Source organism: Pristis pectinata, chromosome 34 (assembly GCF_009764475.1).
Source record: "Pristis pectinata isolate sPriPec2 chromosome 34, sPriPec2.1.pri, whole genome shotgun sequence".
Lineage (NCBI taxonomy): Eukaryota > Metazoa > Chordata > Chondrichthyes > Rhinopristiformes > Pristidae > Pristis > Pristis pectinata.
In genome coordinates this window covers 6,891,565-6,911,611 of record NC_067438.1, presented here as the reverse complement: position 1 = coordinate 6,911,611, position 20,047 = coordinate 6,891,565, and the positions used below count along the sequence as shown (strand labels likewise).

The window sequence follows — 20,047 nt, the reverse complement described above, 5'->3', positions numbered from 1 at the left end:
AGAAAAACATAAATTGACCATAAATCATGCTCAATTTTTTACAAGAAAGAACACAATTAGAACAAAAAAAATGTCCATTTTAGTACAGAGTGATCAAAGTGGTCCCAGTGTTGCTACACTGAGGTAGTGATTAGGATTGTGCAGGTTGGTTCAAGAACCGAATGGCTGAAGGGAAGTCGCTGTTCCTGAACCTGGTGGTGTGGGACTTCAGGCTCCAGTGATTACCTGGCACATTCCTGGGATGACCTTTCAAATGAGGCTAAACAGGTTGCATCCGTTAGAAGAACGAGGGGTGACGTTATTGAAGACCACGAGGTAGCTTGACGTTGGTCCAGATGAAGGGTCTCGACCCGAAACATCGACCATCCATTTCCCTCCACGGATGCCGCCCGACCCGCTGAGTTCCTCCGGCGGTTTGTGAGTCCCTGGTGTCACAGGGCGGCAGACAGTAAGGTGCGAGGCTGTGAGGAGGTGGATTGTTAGGTCAGGGGTCCACGTTATGGTACGAGGGAGGCATTGGTGCTCTGGGGGAGGGTGGAACTCACAGCCTGGGCATTTCGACCCCACCCCTCCCCCCCCCGCCCGCCCCCGTGTACAACTGTCTGCAAACCTACAGCAGTAACAAGCAGCAGAGATGGTCAACCCCTGCCCCTCCTTCAGCCTTGTCCCACAGTGGTTCCATCCCTCCCAGCTCAACCACCCCCCCCCCCGCCCCCGTCCTCACCCACCCACCCCTCCTGGCTCAAATGTCCCCCCCCGTCCCCCCTCCCCGGCACACCCCCCCCCCCCCCCATCCCATCCACCCACCCCTCCCGGCTCACCCCCAAGTCTCACCCACCCACCCACCCTTCCCGGCTCAAACCTCCACCCCCCCGCCACCGGCTCACACCCCCCCCCTACCCCCCCCCCCCCGGCTCAGCCTCCCCATCCATCCCACCCACCCCCCCCGTGGAGGATCAGAGGGATGTTGGGGTCCGTCCATAGAACGCTCAAAGCAGCTGCACAGGTTGACTCTGTGGTTAAGAAGACATATGGTGTATTGTCCCTCATCAATCGGGGAGTTGAATTTAGGAGCTGAGAGGTAATGTTGCAGCTGTATAGGACCCTGGTCAGACCCCACAGAGTACTGTGCTCAGTTCTGGTCACCTCACTACAGGAAGGATGTGGAAGCCATAGAGAGGGTGCAGAGGAGATTTACAAGGATGCTGCCTGGATTGGGGAGCATGCCTTATATGAAAGCAGGTTGAGGGAACTCGGCCTTTTCTCCTTGGAGTGACGGAGGATGAGAGGTGATCTGATAGGGGTTTGTAAGATGATGAGAGGCATTGATTGTGTGGATAGTCAGAGGTTTTTTCCCAGGGCTGAAATGGTGGTCACAAGAGGACACAGGTTTAAGGTGCTGGGGAGTAGGTACAGAGGAGATGTCAAGGGTAAGTTTTTTACTCAGAGAGTGGTGAGTGTGTGGAACGGGCTGCCGGCAACGGTGGTGGAGGCGGATACGATAGGGTCTTTTAAGAGACTGTTGGATAGGTACATGGAGCTGAGAAAAATAGAGGGCTATGGGTAAGCCTAGTAATTTCTAAGGTAGGGACATGTTCAGCACAGCTTTGTGGGCCGAAGGGCCTGTATTGTACCGTAGGTTTTCTATGTAACCCCCACCCACCGTCCTACCCACCCCTCGCGCCTCACCCCCTCCTCCCCCGCCCTCTGCCTAATTCTACCCCTCCTCTGGTGCAGAAAGAAGAGCGGATCTCGGAACTGCGGCAGCAGCTCTACGAGCGACAGCAGCTGAGGTCCCGGAGACGGACTTCCACCGCGGCCAAGGAGAACCCGCCGGACATCCACTACAACAACTCGGCCGGGACCGTCTCCTCCCTCTATCAGCCCCACATGCCCCTGGTGAAGTGCCTGGTGCCATCTGAGCAGGGCAGCAAGCTCGGGAGAAACAACTGCGAGGGCAGTCGGGTCCACCTGCTCTACAAGTGACGGGCAGTGTGGCGGAAGGTCAGTTGTAGCCGGGTCCCGAGGTCAGTGATACCCCTCACATGGCAGGAGAACGTGGGGGGGAGATTGCCCCCACCACCCCTTCACCACACCCCCCCGGTGATCGGACCCCACTGCCTCCCACTTCAGAACCGGACCAAATCCTCCACCCGGACCCCTCCAGCACAGCTTCCCCGCCTCTCTTCCCCACCCAGAGCACGTCCGTTGTTCAGTGAGTTCAGTGTTGTTTTGTTGGGACTGTTAAGGTGCAGGGTTTGATTGTACAGAGGGACCAAGCCTCTGAAATGCATTCATGTTCTGTTCAAAGCCAGTGCGAATCTTTCCCAGTGGACCACAAAATCTTCCCCACCTGTCCACGATCTAACTGACCTGTAAACTAGACGGCTATCCCCATGTCCTACGTGTGACTGATCTGTAAAGCGGAGGAACTGTGTTTACGATGCAACTGACTCAAAAAACCAGAGGCCGCGTCCTTGCTCACAAGGCGACTGATCTGCTAGATCGAGTGCCCCATAAAGCCAGAGGAGCTGTCCCCGTGCGTACAATGTTACTGACCGGTCTAATAGGCAAACTGTGTCTGTGTTTACGATGCAACTGACACGTAAATCCAGAGGAACAGTCTCCATGTTTACGATGTAATTCATCCGTAAATCCAGGGGAACTGTCCCTATGTTTACGATGTAACTCATCCGTAAATCCAGGGGAACAGTCCCTATGTTTACGATGTAATTCATCCGTAAATCCAGGGGAACAGTCCTTGTGTTTACGATGAAATTGATGCGTAAAACCAGAGGAATTGTCCCTACTTACGACATAGCTGACTCATAAAATCAGGGGAACTCTCCATGTTTAAGATGTAACTTATCCATAAAACCAGAGGCTCTGCCCGTGTTTAAGATGTAACCTATCCATAAAACCAGAGGCTCTGCCTATGTTTAAGATGTAACCTATCCATAAAACCAGAGGCTCTGCCCGTGTTTAAGATGTAACCTATCCATAAAACCAGAGGCTCTGCCCGTGTTTAAGATGTAACCTATCCATAAAACCAGAGGCTCTGCCTATGTTTAAGATGTAACCTATCCATAAAACCAGAGGCTCTGCCCGTGTTTAAGATGTAACTTATCCATAAAACCAGAGGCTCTGCCTGTGTTTAAGATGTAACTTATCCATAAAATCAGAGGCTCTGCCTGTTTAAGATGTAACTTATCCATAAAACCAGAGGCTCTGCCTGTGTTTAAGATGTAACTTATCCATAAAACCAGAGGCTCTGCCTGTGTTTAAGATGTAACTTATCCATAAAACCAGAGGCTCTGCCTGTGTTTAAGATGTAACTTATCCATAAAACCAGAGGCTCTGCCTGTGTTTAAGATGTAACTTATCCATAAAACCAGAGGCTCTGCCTGTGTTTAAGATGTAACTGACCCGTAGAACCAGAGGGACTCTCCCTGTTCCCACGATGCAGCTGACCCGTGAGTCCAGGAGAACCGTCCCCACGTTCATTAAATCACCAAGCTCCAGAACTTTCAGGAACCTTGCCCTGTGTCTACGAACTGGCTTCGGCCAGACAGACCCCCTCCCCGACCCCCCACCCTTCAGTTACTCGGGGACACTGTCCCACCCACACTCTCCATGAAATCTCTTCCGAAACAATACGAGGGCAGGAGTGAAAGGTTTTCAGGGATAAATCCCTCTGGGTTACAAGACCAGCCCTTCCATTTCTGCTGTGTGTGATATCTCCTCGGTGTCCTCACGTTCCTCTGGCATCTGTACAAGGAGATAATGGTCACCGGGTCAATGCAAAGCAGTTTAAGCTTCAACCCTGGGCAAGGAGAGATCACATTTCCCAGTCGTGGGTTGAGGTAGGTCATTGATCTTGTAACTGTAATCACATCCGTCGTGTGTACACAACATACCGGGGACCTGACGGCTGGATTGAGTCACATTCAGAGAATCTTCCCCTGACATCGGTGGTACATTGTCTTGGCAACCTTATGGTATCTTTAGTCCGGACTGATACAGAATGATCTGCCGTCCTCTCCCCCCCACCACCGTGAGACCTGGGTCGTCAACCAGGACCCCAGAAGCAAGATGCCGCAGATGCTGGAGAACCCAAAACAAAACCCAGAGAACAACAAAACCCCACCGCAGGTCAGGCAGCGTCCGCGGAGACAGAACACTGAACGCCCGTCCCCGGTGCCGACTGGTCGGTGCGGAGCGGCCGAGCTCCGGCATTCGGGGGACCCGCGACTGTAACGTGTCTGGTCAGAAGGCGAGGCCGGCAGTCGCCAGGTGTCCTCGGGAGCAGAAGGGGCAAAGACTACCCACTGAAGGGGGAGATGTGGACCCGGTGTCCCGGCCGGGAAGGGAAGCACGCAGTGGGGAGTGCGAAACCCCAGAGAGGATCGAAGCTCCTACAATCCGAGACTAGAAGGGCCGAATGGCCTGCTTTCTGTGCTGTAGTGTTCTATGGTTCTGTGGGTGGGGGTGTGATTATGGGGCTGGCGGGGTGTGCCGGAGGGATTGGGGATTGGAGGCGTCCACCCGTTCCACACCCAGCCCCTCAATGTGATATCGTCAGCGCCCAACATCAGGGGGATGTCCCGCTGAACAGACAGGACCCGCCCAGGTTTCAGTACCAGGGACCCCTTGCAGCCTCTTCGATCTCCCCGATAGTCCCCGTTACAGCCAGCAGCCCTGACCTGCAGCCACCCGATCCTCCTTTGCGTTAGAGTATAACCCGTGTTGTTCCGACACAGAGTCCCGTCGGCTTCTCTCCCCACGCCGCCCCGCGGCTATACAAGGCTCCGCCCGGCAGTGGACTCGCCAGCCCATGTGCTTCCATGTTACAACGTGAGTAGTAATCATCCCCACATCGTATGTCGCGCAGACCACTCAGAACTAGATCTCACAACATGCATGGATGGTTTCATTCACTGTAACCGACAAGGACTGTTTATAATAAAAGTGTTAACCTTTATTCTGTCAATAATGTCGTATTAGTAACACACAAGAGTCTTAATGGATTTATTTATTAGTCACACGTACATCGAAACACACAGTGAAATGCATCTTTTGCGTAGAGTGTTCTGGGGGCTGCCCGCAAGTGTCGCCACACTTACAGCACCTACATAGCACGCCCACAACTTTCTAACCCATACGTCTTTGGAATGTGGGAGGAAACCGGAGCACCCGGAGGAAACCCACCCAGTCACGGGGAGAACGTACAAACTCCTTACAGACAGCGGCGGGAATTGAACCCGGGTCGCTGGTGCTGTAAAGTGTTACACTAACCACTACACTAGTGGGGTCCAAGGTGCTGGAATCTGGAACAACACACACAGGAGGCTGGAGGAACTCAGTGGGTCGGGCAGCGTCTGTGGACAGTCGATATTCTGGGTCCAGATTCCAGCATCTGTCGTCTCTTGTGTCTCTGTTTAACGACCCGAAACATTGTCCGTTTCCCTGCACAGAGGCTGCCCGACCTGCAGAGTCCCTCCAGCGGTTTGTGTATTGCTAAGTGACCCAGGCCTGGTTCACCCTGGCCCTACCGTCAGTGACATTAGGATGTGTTCCAGTGAAGTAGTGAAACTGGCTGGTAGGACTCCAGCCTCCGAGTTACAATGTCAGGGCTTCACGTCCCGATCCGCAGCGGGTCAAGCCGCTGCCTCACAGCTCCAGGGTCCCAGGTTCGATCCCGACCTCCGGCGCTGTCTGTGTGGAGTTTGCACGTTCTCCCTGTGACCGCGTGGGTTTCCCCCCCCATCCCAGAGCCGTGCGGGTCGGTGGGTTCATTTTACCTCGAGTGTGGAGGGGTTGATGAGAATGTGGGTAGAATAGGAAATAAGATTTAGTATAAATGGTGGTCAGCAGGGACTCGATGGGGCGAAGGACCTGCTTGTGTGCTGACCCTCAGAACATTATAGGTTTCAGTAAGATGCCAATCTGAACCTGCTGTGTTTAGATGAGGAGAGAATGAGAGGGGAAGTGGTGCAGTGAGAGAGGGAGGGAATGAGAGAGAGCGACAGTCAGTGAGAGAGGGTGTGTGTGTGCGAGAGAGAGAGAGAGAGCGGGTGTGTGAGTGTGAGAGAGAGCGGGTGTGTGAGTGTGAGAGAGAGCGGGTGTGTGAGTGAGAGAGAGAGAGCGGGTGTGAGTGTGAGAGGGAGAGAGAGCGGGTGTGTGAGTGTGAGAGGGAGAGAGAGCGGGTGTGTGTGAGAGGGAGAGGGTGTGTGTGAGTGTGAGAGGGTGTGTGTGAGAGTGTATGAGTGTGCGTGTGTGAGAGGGTGTGTGCGTGTGTGAGAGGGTGTGTGTGAGAGGGGGTGTATGTGTGTGTGTGTGAGAGAGAGAGACAATCAGTCAGACAGACAAAGTATCTGAGAGGGTGTGTGTGTGAGAGACAGAGACAGACAGATGATGCAGGATACAGTGGGTACGAGGAAGTGATTGTTTCTGCAGGAGGCGAGGGTCCTGACCTGAGAAACAGATGAGTGAAAATTTTTTAAAAACTGCAGTCGTTTAAAATGTAAAATAAAAACTTGCTGCTAGGAAGTTGAAGCAAGTCGGATGTGAAGTCTGTTCCTCTTCCCACAGGAGCTGCCTGACCTGCTGAGTATCCCCAGAGGTTATTGTTTTCATTTCAAAGGATACAAACATCCGGAATTACAAAGGGTGCATGGTGCAGAATAGGCCATTCAGCCCACGCAATCCGTGCTAGCATTTACACCACCGTCAATCTTCCATTGCCTGTCCATCCTTTCCCCCTCCCCCACACCCTTTGTCCGGACTTCCCTTAACTCCCAACGTTACTCACCTCAACCTCTCCCTGGAGATGCCGGACCTGCTCTCCCGTCACTCTTTGGGAAAAGAAATTCCTTCCGTAGTTCCCCGACAGAGGCCGACGTTAGCAGCCTCTGGTTGCAAGTTTCCCCGAAGCTTCCCCGAAGTGTTCACTCAGTTTTGTTCCCCTGCCACATCTGGTTCCCTCTACCTACACCTACCGGGTGTCCTCTCCCCGTCCCCAACTGCCCACCACCCCTCCCTCATCTGCCCCCCCCCCCTTCCTTATCTCCTCCCAGGACCCACCAGCCACTGTCACCCAACTCCACCCCCGCGCCCCCCTCCCCCCTAAAACTCCCCCACCCGGTTCCGTCTCCCCATCATCTCCCTCCTCACCTACCGCCTGCCACCCCCCCCCTCCCCACCTCACTCTCAGGACTGAGGGGCAGGGGTCTCGACCTGAAAGGTGGACCACCCCTCTGCCCCACTGCAGATTGTCGCCCCTCCAGCAGTTCGTTCTTCTGCCCTGGATTCCGGCATCCCAGGGAATCGAGAACCGGAGGGAGTAGGTCCAAGGTGAGAGGGGAAAGATTTAAAGGGGACCTGAGGGGCAACTTGTTCACGCAGAGGGCGGTGGGTGCAGGGAAGTGGTTGAGGCAGGTACAGTTACAGCATTTAAAAGACACTTGGCCAGGGATGTGAAGAGGGAAGGTTCAGGGGGATACGGGCCAAACGCGGGCAAATGGGACTAGCTTGGTCAGCATGGACAAGTTGGGCCGAAGGGCCTGTTTCCGTGCTGTGTGATTCTCTGCACTTGCCTCGTCATCTGTCCAACCTTCTCGTCGTTTGAAACATCTCGGTTGCCTCTCAGCTTTCAGATCTCGAGTCGTTTGGGAAAGAAGGGGAAGGATCTATTTCAGCACTGAGCTGCGATGCGGTGGGACTGACTGCGGTGAGAGCAGAATCAAAGGCACGTGAGTGGATGGGTATAGCAAGGGAGCAATGAAGGGCCGAGTGGCCTCTGACGGTGAGGTAGGACCCAGGCAAAGAGCTGAATGTCGGTCCGACTTCGAACAACCTGCTGGGGAGGACTCAGTGGGTCGAGCAGTTGGGGGGAGAGGAACACACTAACTATAGGAAGGATATCAGTAAGATTGAAAGAGTGCAGAGGAGATTTACTAGATTGTTGCCGGGTCTTCAGCTGAGTTACAGGGAAAGATTGAACGGGTTAGGACTTTATTCCTTGGAGCGTAGAAGAATGAGGGGAGATTTGATAGAGGTTTACAAAATTATGAGGGGTATAGACAGAGTAAATGCGAGTAGGCTCTTTCCACTTAGATTAGGAGAGATAAGTACAAGAGGACATGGCTTTAGGGTGAAAGGGGAAAGGTTTAGGGGGAACATTAGGGGGAACTTCTTCACTCAGAGAGTGGTGGGAGTGTGGAACGAGCTGCCATCTGACGTGGTAAATGCGGGCTTAAGAATTTAAGTTTTAAGAATAAATTGGATAGATACATGGATGGGAGAGGTCTGGAGGGTTATGGACTGGGTGCAGGTCAATGGGACTAGTGGAGTAAAGTTTCAACACAGACTAGAAGGGCCGAATGGCCTGTTTTCTGTGCTGTAGTGTTCTATGGTTCTAACTGCCAACATTTCAGGAGTCCATCCACATCTGGAACGTCGACCCATTCCTCTCCCTTCCCCACAGATGCTGCTCGACTCTCTGAGTCTCTACAGCAGATTGTTTGGACATTGAACAGCAGAGGAACAGGTCCTTGGCCCTACAACGTCCACCCTGGACACGGAGACGAATTAAACCAAACCTCTTCTGCTCGCACATGATCCACATCCCTCCCTTACCTGCATTTCCACCCACTTGTTGCTCCAGGTTCCAGCATCTGCAGTCTCTTGTGTCCTGGCTGAACGGAGGGGTCAGCCACAGTCCCCGATCTATCTCACGCAAGGACTGGTGACTCTCACACCGGGGACCTGCCTGAGGAAGATAATGTATGATTCAGGAGAACATTCATTAACTGCAGCCTCAGCATTTTGGTCACGGAACTGAAACCCGGGACCTCACAACGATTGCTCGGATTCTGCAGCTGGGAAGCCAAATAATTCCATTGCAATAACAGAAAGATCAGTTCAAGTCGGGTAGTGCGCTGCACAGTTTTCCAACGTTACCACTCTGCTATCTGTGAGAGCGTGTGGAGTTTCATTGCGTAAGTTCATTTTATATTCTGCGCCTTGTGAGATACGTCGCCTGTTGCTGCGTCTTTCTGGACTTAGTCATAGAGTCACACAGCACGGAAACAGGCCGTTCAGCCCAACTCGTCCATGCTGCCCACTAGGCTAGTCCCATCTCCCCGCGTTTGGCCCACATCCCTCTAAACCTTTCCTATCCATGTACTTATCCAAATGTCTTTGTTGTTAATGTACCTGCCTCAACCACTTCCTCTAGCAGCTCATTCCACATACTGACCACCCTCCGTGTTAAGAAGTTGCCCCTCAGATCCCTTCAGATATCCAAATAATGACCCTGCCCTGGACGTGATTGCCCTTGACGCCAACCTTCAGCTACCTTTCTGGGCCAGTCTCACCCACCACTCCTGAATGGCTGTATCCAGACCCAAAAGAGGCCTCGGGAGCAGGTGACGTCCCTTCTGAAAATTTGGCTCCGAGGAGTTTCATTCACATATCCACAACCTCAGAGTGTAAAAGGTAACTGGAAATGTAAGGGTTAATGGCTGGAAATGTAAGGGTTAATGGTGTGACTATAGTGATATTGCCTCAACAATAGCGTGACTATAGTTATGACTGCAAGATGTGCAGGTGCTGGTGAGAAACAAAGAAGTGTTTAAGGCAGATCTTGTTTTGCTAAAAGTTTGCTGTAAGCAACTGCCTCAGTATGTACAACTCTGCACGTAGGCATCTTTAGATTGTATAAAAGGAGGGACACTAACGTGTAAATCTCCGAGTGGGGATCAGTACAGAGCTCGGGTTACACTGTTTACTCTCTCTCTGTATCCCTCACTCCCGCTAGCGTTAAACTAATAAAGCATTAATTATACACTCCTTGGTTCTGCTGTTGGCTGCTTTATCACAGCGCGGGTCCACTTCACAGGAGGGTGGTTCGTACATGGAACGAGCTGCCGGAGGAAGTGGTTGAGGCAAGTACAATAACAACGTTTACAAGGCACCTGGACAGGTCCATGCATGGGAAAGGTTTAGAGGGATATGGGCCAAACGCGGGCAAATGGGACTAGCTTAGATGGGAACCTTGGTCGGCATGGACCAGTTGGGCCGAAGGGCCTGTTTCCGTGCTGTGTGACTCGATGACTCTCCCCCTACGTCCGGGATGAGGAGAAGCTGCTGGGGACCTCGGCGATGGCAAACGTCCAGAGAGGAGGTGGATCCAACGGCGGTGACCATGGAGAGGTCCTGCTGCTGTTCACCACAGGGAGAGTCGTCACCAGGGCACGGGCCGGCTGCTGTTCCCAGTGGCTTAACAACTGCTCTCCGAATCGCACCGCGGATTCTGCAGCACAGTGGCGCAGCCCTTAGAGCCACTGCCCCACTGCTCCAGCGACCCAGGTTCGATCCCGACCTCTGGCGCTGTCTGTGTGGAGTTTGCACCTTCTCCCGATCTCCCCCTGGTTTCCTGCCACTTCCCAACAACTTGCAGGTCGGTAGGTTGATTGGCCGCTGTAAATAGTTCTGAATGGTGTGAGTGTGGGTAGAATAGGTTACAGGGAAAATTGGTAAATTGGTTTATTATCGTCAGATGTACTGAGGTACAGTGAGAAACTTTGTTTTGCACGCCGTCCATACAGATCATTTCATCACATTGAGGCAGCAGAAGGGAAAAACAATAACAGAATGCAGAATAAAGTGTTACAGTTACAGAGAAAGTGCAGCGCAGGCAGACAATAGGGTGCAAGGCCATAACGAGGTGGACTGTGAGGTCAAGAGTCCATCTAATCGTACAAGGGGACCATTCAATAATCTTATAACAGCGGGATTGAAGCCATCCTTGAGCCTGGTGGTACGTGCTTTCAGGCTTTTGTACCTTCTGCCCGCTGGGAGGGGGGAGAAGGGAGAATGTCCAGGGTGGGTGGGGTCTTTATGTCGGCTGCTTTACCAAGGCAGCGGGAAGTGCGGACAGAGTCCATGGAGGGGAGGCTGGTTTCCGTGACGCGCTGGGCTGTGTCCACAACTCTCTGCAGCTTCTTGCGGTCCCGGACAGAGCAGTTGCCGTACCAAGCCGTGATGGGGAGTGGGATTGGTGTGTGAGCCGCCAGAAAGTTGACGGGCTGGATGACCTCCTTTTATGTTATGGGACTACAGAATACGGACTCTGCCCACTGAGGCACGGCGAAGGTGAGCTTCTCCACCTGACGAGAGATGTGCAGGCAGCAGCACCCGACCACTGCAGCTCAGGCAACATGTGGAGAGGGGAACAGAGTCAATGTCCCAGCTTCCTGCTTCACGCCTCTGAACCCGAGGTGCCCCGCTGACAAAGCACCTGCCCCAGTGTCGTCACCGGTCCTGCTGGTACGGTCAATGCACTGAGCTCGGCTTCACGGATGCTGAGCATCACCAGTCAGACATCTCATAGACCATGTTCCCAGAGTCCTACAGCACGGAAGCAGGGTCTTGGGCCCAACATATCCATCCTGACCATACCATACCCACCCCACTTACCAGCGCTGGGTCCATAGCCTACTGCGCCTTGGCCATTCAAGTGCTCATCCAGATGCTTCTTAAATGAGTCTCTGCCTTCACCACCCCCCCCCACCTCAGGTAGAACGTTCCAGATACCAACCATCCAAGTTCTTCCTCAGATCCTGTCTCCTAGTCCTCACCTTAAACCCTTGCCCTCTGGTCTTATATCTCTCGGTTGTGGGGGAAAGGTTCCTATTTTCTGTTCTATCCATGCCCCTTATAATTCTGTCCACCTCTATCAGAGCCTCCTCCGATCCAGGGAGACAGACCCAGCCTCTCCTCTCTCCTCATGAGTCTATCGCTCCATCCCAGGCGACATCCTGGTGAACCCCTCCAGTGCTCCCTGTAGTGTGGCGACCAGAACTGCACACAGTCTTCCGGCTGTGACCTGCCCCAAGGTTTTATCACCTCCCTGCCCCAGCTCATGAAGGCAAGTGTCCCCATCTGCCTCCTACCTGCGCAGCCACCTTCAGGGCTGAGGGATCTGCTCCACATCCCAAAGACGGGCCGGTGGGTCGGTGGGCGCAGGGTCGCAGCAGACAGAAGGAAAGGGAACGATGGGTGGGGGGGGGGGTGAGAGAGGAGGGGGGGCACGAGAGAGAGAGTGGGGCACAAGAGAGAGGGGGCACGAGAGAGGGGCATGAGAGAGGGGGGCACAGGAGAGAGGGGGCAGCACGAGAGAGAGGGAGGCATGAGGGGGGCACAAGGGAGGGGACACGAGAGAGCGGGGCATTGGGGGGCATGAAAGAGAGTGGAGCATGAAAGGAGGGCACGAGGGGGCATGGGAGGGTGGCATGAGAGAGAGGGCGACGCAAAGGGGGCATGAGAGAGGGGGGCATGAGGGAAAGGGGCACAAGAGAGAGGGGCATCAGAGAGGGGGATACGAGAGGGGGCATCAGAGAGAGGGGGATACGAGAGGGGGGCATGAGGGGGCCATGAGGGGTGCATAAGAGGGAGGGGGGCAGAAGAGAGAAAGTTGTAGGGCTTGGGGAAAGGGGGAATGACTGATGGGAGCTGGCATGGACCTGATGGGTTGAATGGCCTCATTCTTGCTGTAGTCACAATGAAGTACGTACGGTCCCCTACAGTAACTGGCCTGGCTGTTTCCTGGATTGGAGAGCGTGTCTTATGAGGATAGGTTGAGCGAGCTCGGGCTTTTCTCTTTGGAGAGGAGGAGGATGAGAGGTGATTTGATAGAGGTGCACAAGATGATAAGAGGCATAGATCGAGTGGACAGTCAGAGACTTTTTCCCAGGGCGACAATGGCTAACATGAGGGGACGTAATTTTAAGGTGATGGGAGGAAGGTATAAGGGGGATGTCAGGGGTAAGTTTTTTACACAGAGAGTGGTGGGTGTGTGGAACGCACTGCCGGCAGAGGTTGTGGGGGCAGATACATCAGGGACATTTAAGAGACTCTTAGATAGACACATGAATGATAGAAAAATAGGGGGCTGTGTGGGAGGGAAGGGTTAGATAGACCTTAGAGCAGGATAAAATGTTGGGCCGAAGGGCCTGTATTGTGCTGTAGTGTTCTGTGTTCTATGGTCAGAGTGGGACTGGGTTACTTGGGGGGGGGGGGGGGGGGGGGGGGGGGGGGGGGGAGAGGGGGGAGGGTTGCAACAGCATGTTTGGTGGGTTGAGAGCAGTGGCCACTTGTGGCCGACCCCTCCCCACCACCCGCTCCCCCAACCATCCCCCTAACCACCCCCCCCCCCCTCCACTCCCCACCTCCCACCACCCCCACTTGGTTCCATCAGATGGTTTTCAAAATAGTGTACAAGGATGAGATTTTTAAAGGTGTTGTTTAACCAGGAGTCATATTATTTTATACTGAGAGAGGGAGGGCATTCAGCCCATTGAGTTGATGCCAGCTCAGCGCAATCCCATTGCCTCACTTGTGGCCTTACGTCCTGCACCCACATCCCCATCAACTCCCTCCAGATACTACCCCTCACCCACACCCCGGGGGCAATTAACCCACTCACCCTCACGTCTTTGGAGAACCCGGGAGAAACCCACACGGTCACAGAGAAAACCTGCAAACTCCACACAGACTGCACCTGAGGTCGGAATCGAACCCTGGTCTCAGGGACTGTGAGGCAGCGGCTCTGCCCACTGCGGCGCCCATAGAAAACTAATTTCACACTTCGTAATAGTCTCAAATGTTTCAAAATATAATAAATTTTTAAATAAAATGTTATGGCCTTGCAGAATCAGTTGTGATCTTTTATAGACACTAATCTTTACTTCATGATCTGAACTTGAAGTTTACCCGATACTATGTCACCGAGTGCATCTTATGTTAATGTTAAACCAGCTCCCTCACACTGTAACCCTGTGACCCCTGTCCCTACTGTTACTGACTGCACTGTGTTCACCAGAATGTTGTCTGTATAAGCCACAAGGAGAGGTTGGACAAACTTGTTTTCTCTGGAGTGTCGGAGACCCGATAGAAGTTTGAGAGGCAGAGACAGGATAGACAATCAGAGTCTTTCCCCGGGGCAGAAATGTCAAATACTAGGCGGCTTTAAGGTGAGAGGGGGGGAAGTTTTGTTTAAACACAGTGGTGGGTGCCTGGAACAGCTGCCAGGGGTGGTGATGCAAGCAGATACGATATTGGCTTTTAAGAAGCATTTAGAAAGGAACATGAACGTGCAGGGAATGGAGGGATGTGCATCGTGTGCAGGAAGATGCTTAGTTTAATTCAGCATCACAGTTGGTACAGACATCATGGGCTGAAGGACCTGTTCCTGTGCTGTACTGTTCTATATTCTACTGTACTGTAAATCCAGCTCCCTATCCCGGTGACCCTGTACCTGTTACTGACTGTACTGATGCTAACCCAGCTCCCTCACACTGTAACCATCACCCTGTCCCCGACTGTACTGACGTTAACCCAGCTCCCTCACACTGTAACCGTCACCCTGTCCCCAACTGTACTGACGTTAACCCAGCTCCCTCACACTGTAACCGTCACCCTGTCCCTGACTGTACTGGTGCTAATCCAGCTCCCTCACACTGTAACCCAGTGACCTGTTACCAACTGCACTGACGTTAACCCAGCTCCCTCACACTGTAACTGTCACCCTGTCCCCGACTGTACTGACGTTAATCCAGCTCCCTCACACTGTCACCCTGTCCCCGACTGTACTGACGTTAATCCAGCTCCCTCACACTGTAACCATCACCCTGTCCCCGACTGTACTGGTGCTAATCCAGCTCCCTCACACTGAAACCCAGTGACCTGTCCCGACTGCACTGACGTTAACCCAGCTCCCTCGCACTGTCACCCTGTCCCTGACTGTACCGACGTTAATCCAGCTCCCTCACACTGTAACCTTCACCCTGTCTCTGACTGTACCAATGTTAATCTAGCTTCCTCACACTGTAACCCAGTCACCCCTCCCTCCCCACAGTGCTCAGTACCTGTGCCGACGATATCTATTCAGAGCAGGTAAAAAGCCACTCACAGCAGCAGGTAAGGTAAATAAAGCTTTATTGGAACACAGCAACACCAGGAATGGGGTTCCTCAATGCACTCCGGAATGAAGTAAATAGGCAACAGAAGCAACGCTCCTGTTGGAAGATGCATACGCATCGGGTTCTGTTTGTCCTTAAAGGGTCCCTGGTCCCACAATGCTGGCCGGACACACTCGGAACGCCGGGATATCAACACTCATCCTCTCCCAGAACAGCAAACTTGTTCTTGCTGAGTAGTGCTCCCCTGTGCCCTTTGCTGGCCGGCACTGGGTGGTGATGCCTCCCGCGCCAGGCTTCTCCTTCCTCCTCTCCCTCCTCCTCCTCGTCTGCGTCGTGGTCCTTCTCGTCGTCCTCCTGGTCGGAGCTGGAGATCTCGTCCTCGTCCTCCGAACTCTGCTTGCTCTGCTGCCGGTGGGCCTCCTGGAGGGCGGCTATCTCCTGGGTCTCGCTGTGCTGGAGCCACTCCACTGAGGGGGACGGGAAGGGAGGGTCAGAGCTCAAGGTAAATCCTCCTCACCTTCTCCCCACCCCACAGTTGTCCGGATCCAAGTCTCCGCTCCCTTGCGTCCCCTCCACTGGAGTTATACTGCACGGAAACAGGCCCAACTGGTCCATGCCGACCAAGGTCCCCTACCTAAGCTAGGCCCATTTGCCCGTGTTTGGCCCATTTTCCCTCTAAACCTTTCCTATCCATGTACCAGCTAGTTTCCCCCAAGTGTTCTAGTCAGCATACAACAGTACAGCACAGTACAGACCCTTCGGCCCACGATGTTGTGCCGACCTATATAAACCTCCTCCATGATTAATCTAACTCTTCCCTCCTACACAGCCCAAAACCCTCCATTTTACTTACATCCATGTGCCTACCTAAGAGTGTTTAAATGTCCCTGTTGTATCTGCCTCCACCACCACTCCCAGCAGTGCGTTCCAGGCACCCACCGCTCTGTGTGTAAAAATAAAAACCTACCTCTGACATCTCCCCTAAACTTTCCTCCTCTCACCTTAAAACTGGTGATCTCTGGTATTGGCCTTTGCTGCCCTTGGGAAAGGTGCTGGCTGTCTGCTCTGTCTATGCCTCTCATAATCTTACACACCTCGATCAAGTCGCCTCTCATCCTGCGTCGCTCCAAAGAGAAAAGCCTGAGCTCGCTCAATCTTTCCTCATAAGACACGCTCTCTAATCCAGGCAGCATCCCGGTAAATCTCCTCTGCACCCTCTCTAAAGCTTCCACGTCCCAAAGGCGTGCGGCTTAATAGGTTGATTGGCCGCTGTAAATTACCTCTATAGTGTCAGAGTTATACAGCACAGAAACAGGCCATTCTGCCCAACCTGTCCGTGCTGACCGTGGGCCTATCTACACCAGTCCCATTTGCCTGCATTTGGTCCATATCCCTAAACCTTTCCTATCCGTGCACCTGCCCAAATATCTTTAAATTGTCGTTACTGTACCTGTCTCTACCACTTCCTCTGGCAGCTCGTTCCACATACCCACCACCCTGTGTGTGCAAACCCTGCCCCTCAGGACCCCTTTACACCTTTCCCCTCTCACCTTTTAGCCCTCTAGTTTTATACTCCCCTCTCCTGGGGAAAAGACGGTGACCATCCACCTTATTTATGCCCCTCACGATTTTACAAACGTCTGAGGTCACCCCTCGGCCTCCTTCGCTCCAGGGAAAACAGTTCCAGCCTGTCTCGTCTCTCCTTGTAACTCAAGCCCTCCAGTCCCGGCAACATCCCAGTGAATCATTTCTGCGCCCTCTTTCGACGAATCACATCCCTCCTACGGTGTGGCAGTAGCAACGTTTAAAGGACACTTGGACAGGTACACGGATTGGGAAGGTTTAGAGCGATAGGGGCTAACCGCTGGCAAGCTTGGATAGGGCATCTTGGTCAGCATGGACCAGTTGGGCTGAAGGGCCTGTTTGACTCTGCAGCAACCAGAACAGTGCACACAATATTCCAAGTGCGGTCTCTTGGACCCTCCTTGCTGCTCCCTAGTACTGGAAAGGGGCCATTCAGCCCAATGTCTTTGTACTATACCTTTCAATGCAACCCTTCCCCCCACACCGCTATAAATAACCCCTTCGTTCCTTTATGGAAGTTGCCTCTGAATTCCATGGTCCCAGATCGCAACAATCCAATTAAAATTGTGCCTATGGCCTTGGGGTCTGCCCTCTTTTCCCAAGTTCCTCTTTATCTGCTGTTAAACCTTCAACTTTCAGCATTGAAATCCCGGTTCCAATACCTTGGTTCCCACAAGGCCGAGACGGGCTCCCCGAGGCCAGTTTTCCCCACAGGCTGCGTTATGGATGGCTCCCTTTCCGACTCAGACGAATGAATGAGGTTAACTCACTGGCCCGCACGTCCTTTGGGACGTGGGAGCAAACCGGGGCATCCGGGTGGGGGAGGGAGAAACCCACAGGGTCACAGGGAGATCGCGCAAACTCCACACAGACAGCACCGGAGGTCAGGATCGAACCCGGGTCTCTGGAGCTGTGAGGCAGCGGCTCTACCAACTGCACCACTGAGGTGCTGGAGGTACAGCACAGAGATGGGCCCTTTGGCCCACAGGTACCTGTGCTAACCATCAAACACCCACACACTAATCCTATGCTTTCATTGTTCTTAATATCCATTTTATATTCCCAACAACTCCCCCCAGATTCCACCACCCAGCTACACACTAGGGACACTCAACGGGGGCCAATTAACCCACTGACCCGCACGTCTTTGGGACGTGGGAGGAAGCCAGAGAACCCGAGGGTGAAACCCACCCGGTCCCAGGGAGAAGGTGCCTGGGTCTAGAACTGGTGATTCTAGGGAACCAGGGCAGAAGGGAAGTAGAGAGGTGATTAGGGAGGGTTGTAATCTGCAGGGGGGAGCTTGGGGCCGATGGGATTGCTCCAGAAAGAGCCAGCATGGATTAACGGGCCAAACGGCCTCCTGTGGGCGGCTAGCGGGATGTCAGCTGCCAAGTGTTACAGCCAGGAAGAAGTGGGAGCAGGTCTCTGGTACAACACCCTGGTGTGTCCCGTGGCTGCCCGTCCCTCCCCCAGCCTCACCTTTCTGCGCCGTGTACCCCGGGGGGCGCATGCAGAGACACAGGCGTCCGTCCACCGTCAGCCGCAGGATGCTGTTGGCTGCCCGGTACACGTCGTTCCGAGCCGCCTTGGCCGTCTTGTACGCCCTCTTCTCCGCCCAGGCTGGAAGGGGACAAGAACGTTAGTGGGCCCGACCGCCAACCCCGGACACTGACCCCGCCCTCGGACCGGGCACCGACCCCTCCACACCCCGTTCGGGGCATTCCCCATCCCAGCCCGGAGCCCGGAGTTAACACGAGGCCAGAGCACAACAGGAAACTCCTCCTGGATAATTTCAATCGCAGCCTCCCCCCACGCCCCCCCTTCTCCACCCCCCTCCAGTCTCCTCACCTACCCCCTCCTCCTTACCCACCCCTCCTCCACCCCCCAGTCACCTCCTCTCTCACTCCCTCGTCTCCTCACTCCCCACCCCCTCACCAGCCTTGTCACCGCCCCCCCCCCACCAACCTTCACAGATGTCCCAGGCCGTGAACTTGGCCTGGGCCTGCTCCTCAGGACCCTCCGCCCCCAGACTGGGATGCCTGAGCTTCAGCAGCTTCTGCACGGGGATCCTGGCTGCCAGGTAGCCGACCGAGGTGTAGGGCTCCTGGATCTGGGCGATCGGGTAGATTCCCGCCAGGATCTGCAGGGGGAGACGCGGCATGGTGAGGCAGTGGGTTCACCTCCTGCTCCGGGGACATTGGCTACAGAGGGTGGTGGACTCGGCCTGTCCCATCACGGGTACAGCTCTCCCCACCGTTGAGGACGTCTACAAGAGGCGATGTCCCAGGAAGGCGAAATCCACCATCAGGGACCCCCACCGTCTGGGCCTTGCCCTCTTCTCGACGCTACCATCAGGCAGGAGGTACAGGAGCCTGAAGACCCCACACCTCAAGGTTCAACAACAGCTTCTTCCCCACTGCCGTCAGGTTCTTGAACCCACCTGAAAAACCCCAACACTGCTTCGGACTAGATTTTCTCTCCCTCAATTTGCACTAATGTTCTGTCTATTTTGTTGTGCAAGTTATAATTTATGTTAATTTAACGTATAGAACAGTACAGCACAATACAGGCCCTTCGGCCCACAATGTTGTGCCGACCTTTAAACCTCACCTAACCCCTTCCTCCCACATATCCCTCTATTTTAAATTCCTCCGTATGCTTATCTAGCAATCTCTTGAATTTGACCAATGTACCTGCCTCCACCACCACCCCAGGCAGCGCAATCCACGCCCCAACCACTCTCTGGGTAAAAAACCTTCCTCTGATATCTCTCTTGAACTTCCCACCCATTACTTTAAAGCGATGCCCTCGTATTGAGCATTGGTGCCCTGGGAAAGAGGCGCTGGCTGTCCACTCTTTTATCTATTCCTCTTAATATTTTGTACACCTCTATCATGTCTCCTCTCATCCTCCTTCTCTCCAATGAGTAAAGCCCTAGCTCCGTTAGTCTCTCCTCATAATCCATACTCTCTAATACACGCAGCATCCTGGTAAATCTCCTCTGCACCCTTTCCAACACCTCCACATCCTTCCTATAATGAGGCGACCAGAACTGGACACAGTACTCTAAGTGTACTCTCACCAGAGTTTTGTAGAGCTGCATCATTACCTCACAGCTCTTAAACACGATCCCACGTTTATAACGTACAGTGCTGCTGCCGCACAGACCTAATTTTCATGGCATTTATACCCTGGGTACGTATATCCAAGACAATAAACTTAAAACCCAGGCTGAACCAGCCAGTGTAGAGCTGAGTGGGTGTCTCACTCCCACTGCCTCGTGGACATTCCTCTTGGGTGGATCCAAAAGATCCTGGAAGATCTTAACTGCAAACTAGTCAGCTTTTCAGCCGTCACTGGCAAGATGCTGGAGTCACCAGCCAGAGGAATCAGCTCATCGCTCAGGAAAGCTGAATGGAATTAAACTGAGTTCTGGTCACCACGCTGCAGGAGGGATGTGATTATGCTTAGAGAGGGCA

At 53.6% G+C, this 20,047-nt stretch overlaps 2 protein-coding genes across 2 annotated transcripts in view; one reads left to right on the top strand and one right to left on the bottom strand.

Annotated features, from left to right (window-relative positions):
- Nucleotides 1-4,981, top strand: part of LOC127585837 (gamma-aminobutyric acid type B receptor subunit 1-like) — a 54,685-nt gene extending 49,704 nt beyond the window's left edge. Inside the window, exon 19 of the mRNA XM_052043537.1 lies at nt 1,738-4,981. Within this exon, the coding sequence (XP_051899497.1) occupies nt 1,738-1,986 (249 nt within the window). The 3' untranslated portion in view covers nt 1,987-4,981. The remainder of the gene's footprint in view (nt 1-1,737) is intronic.
- Nucleotides 4,982-14,983: 10,002 nt separating this feature from the next.
- Nucleotides 14,984-20,047, bottom strand: part of gnl1 (guanine nucleotide binding protein-like 1) — a 35,286-nt gene continuing 30,222 nt past the window's right edge. Inside the window, 3 exon segments of the mRNA XM_052043746.1 lie at nt 14,984-15,451; nt 18,048-18,188; nt 18,534-18,708. Of these exon segments, the coding sequence (XP_051899706.1) occupies nt 15,174-15,451; nt 18,048-18,188; nt 18,534-18,708 (594 nt within the window). The 3' untranslated portion in view covers nt 14,984-15,173.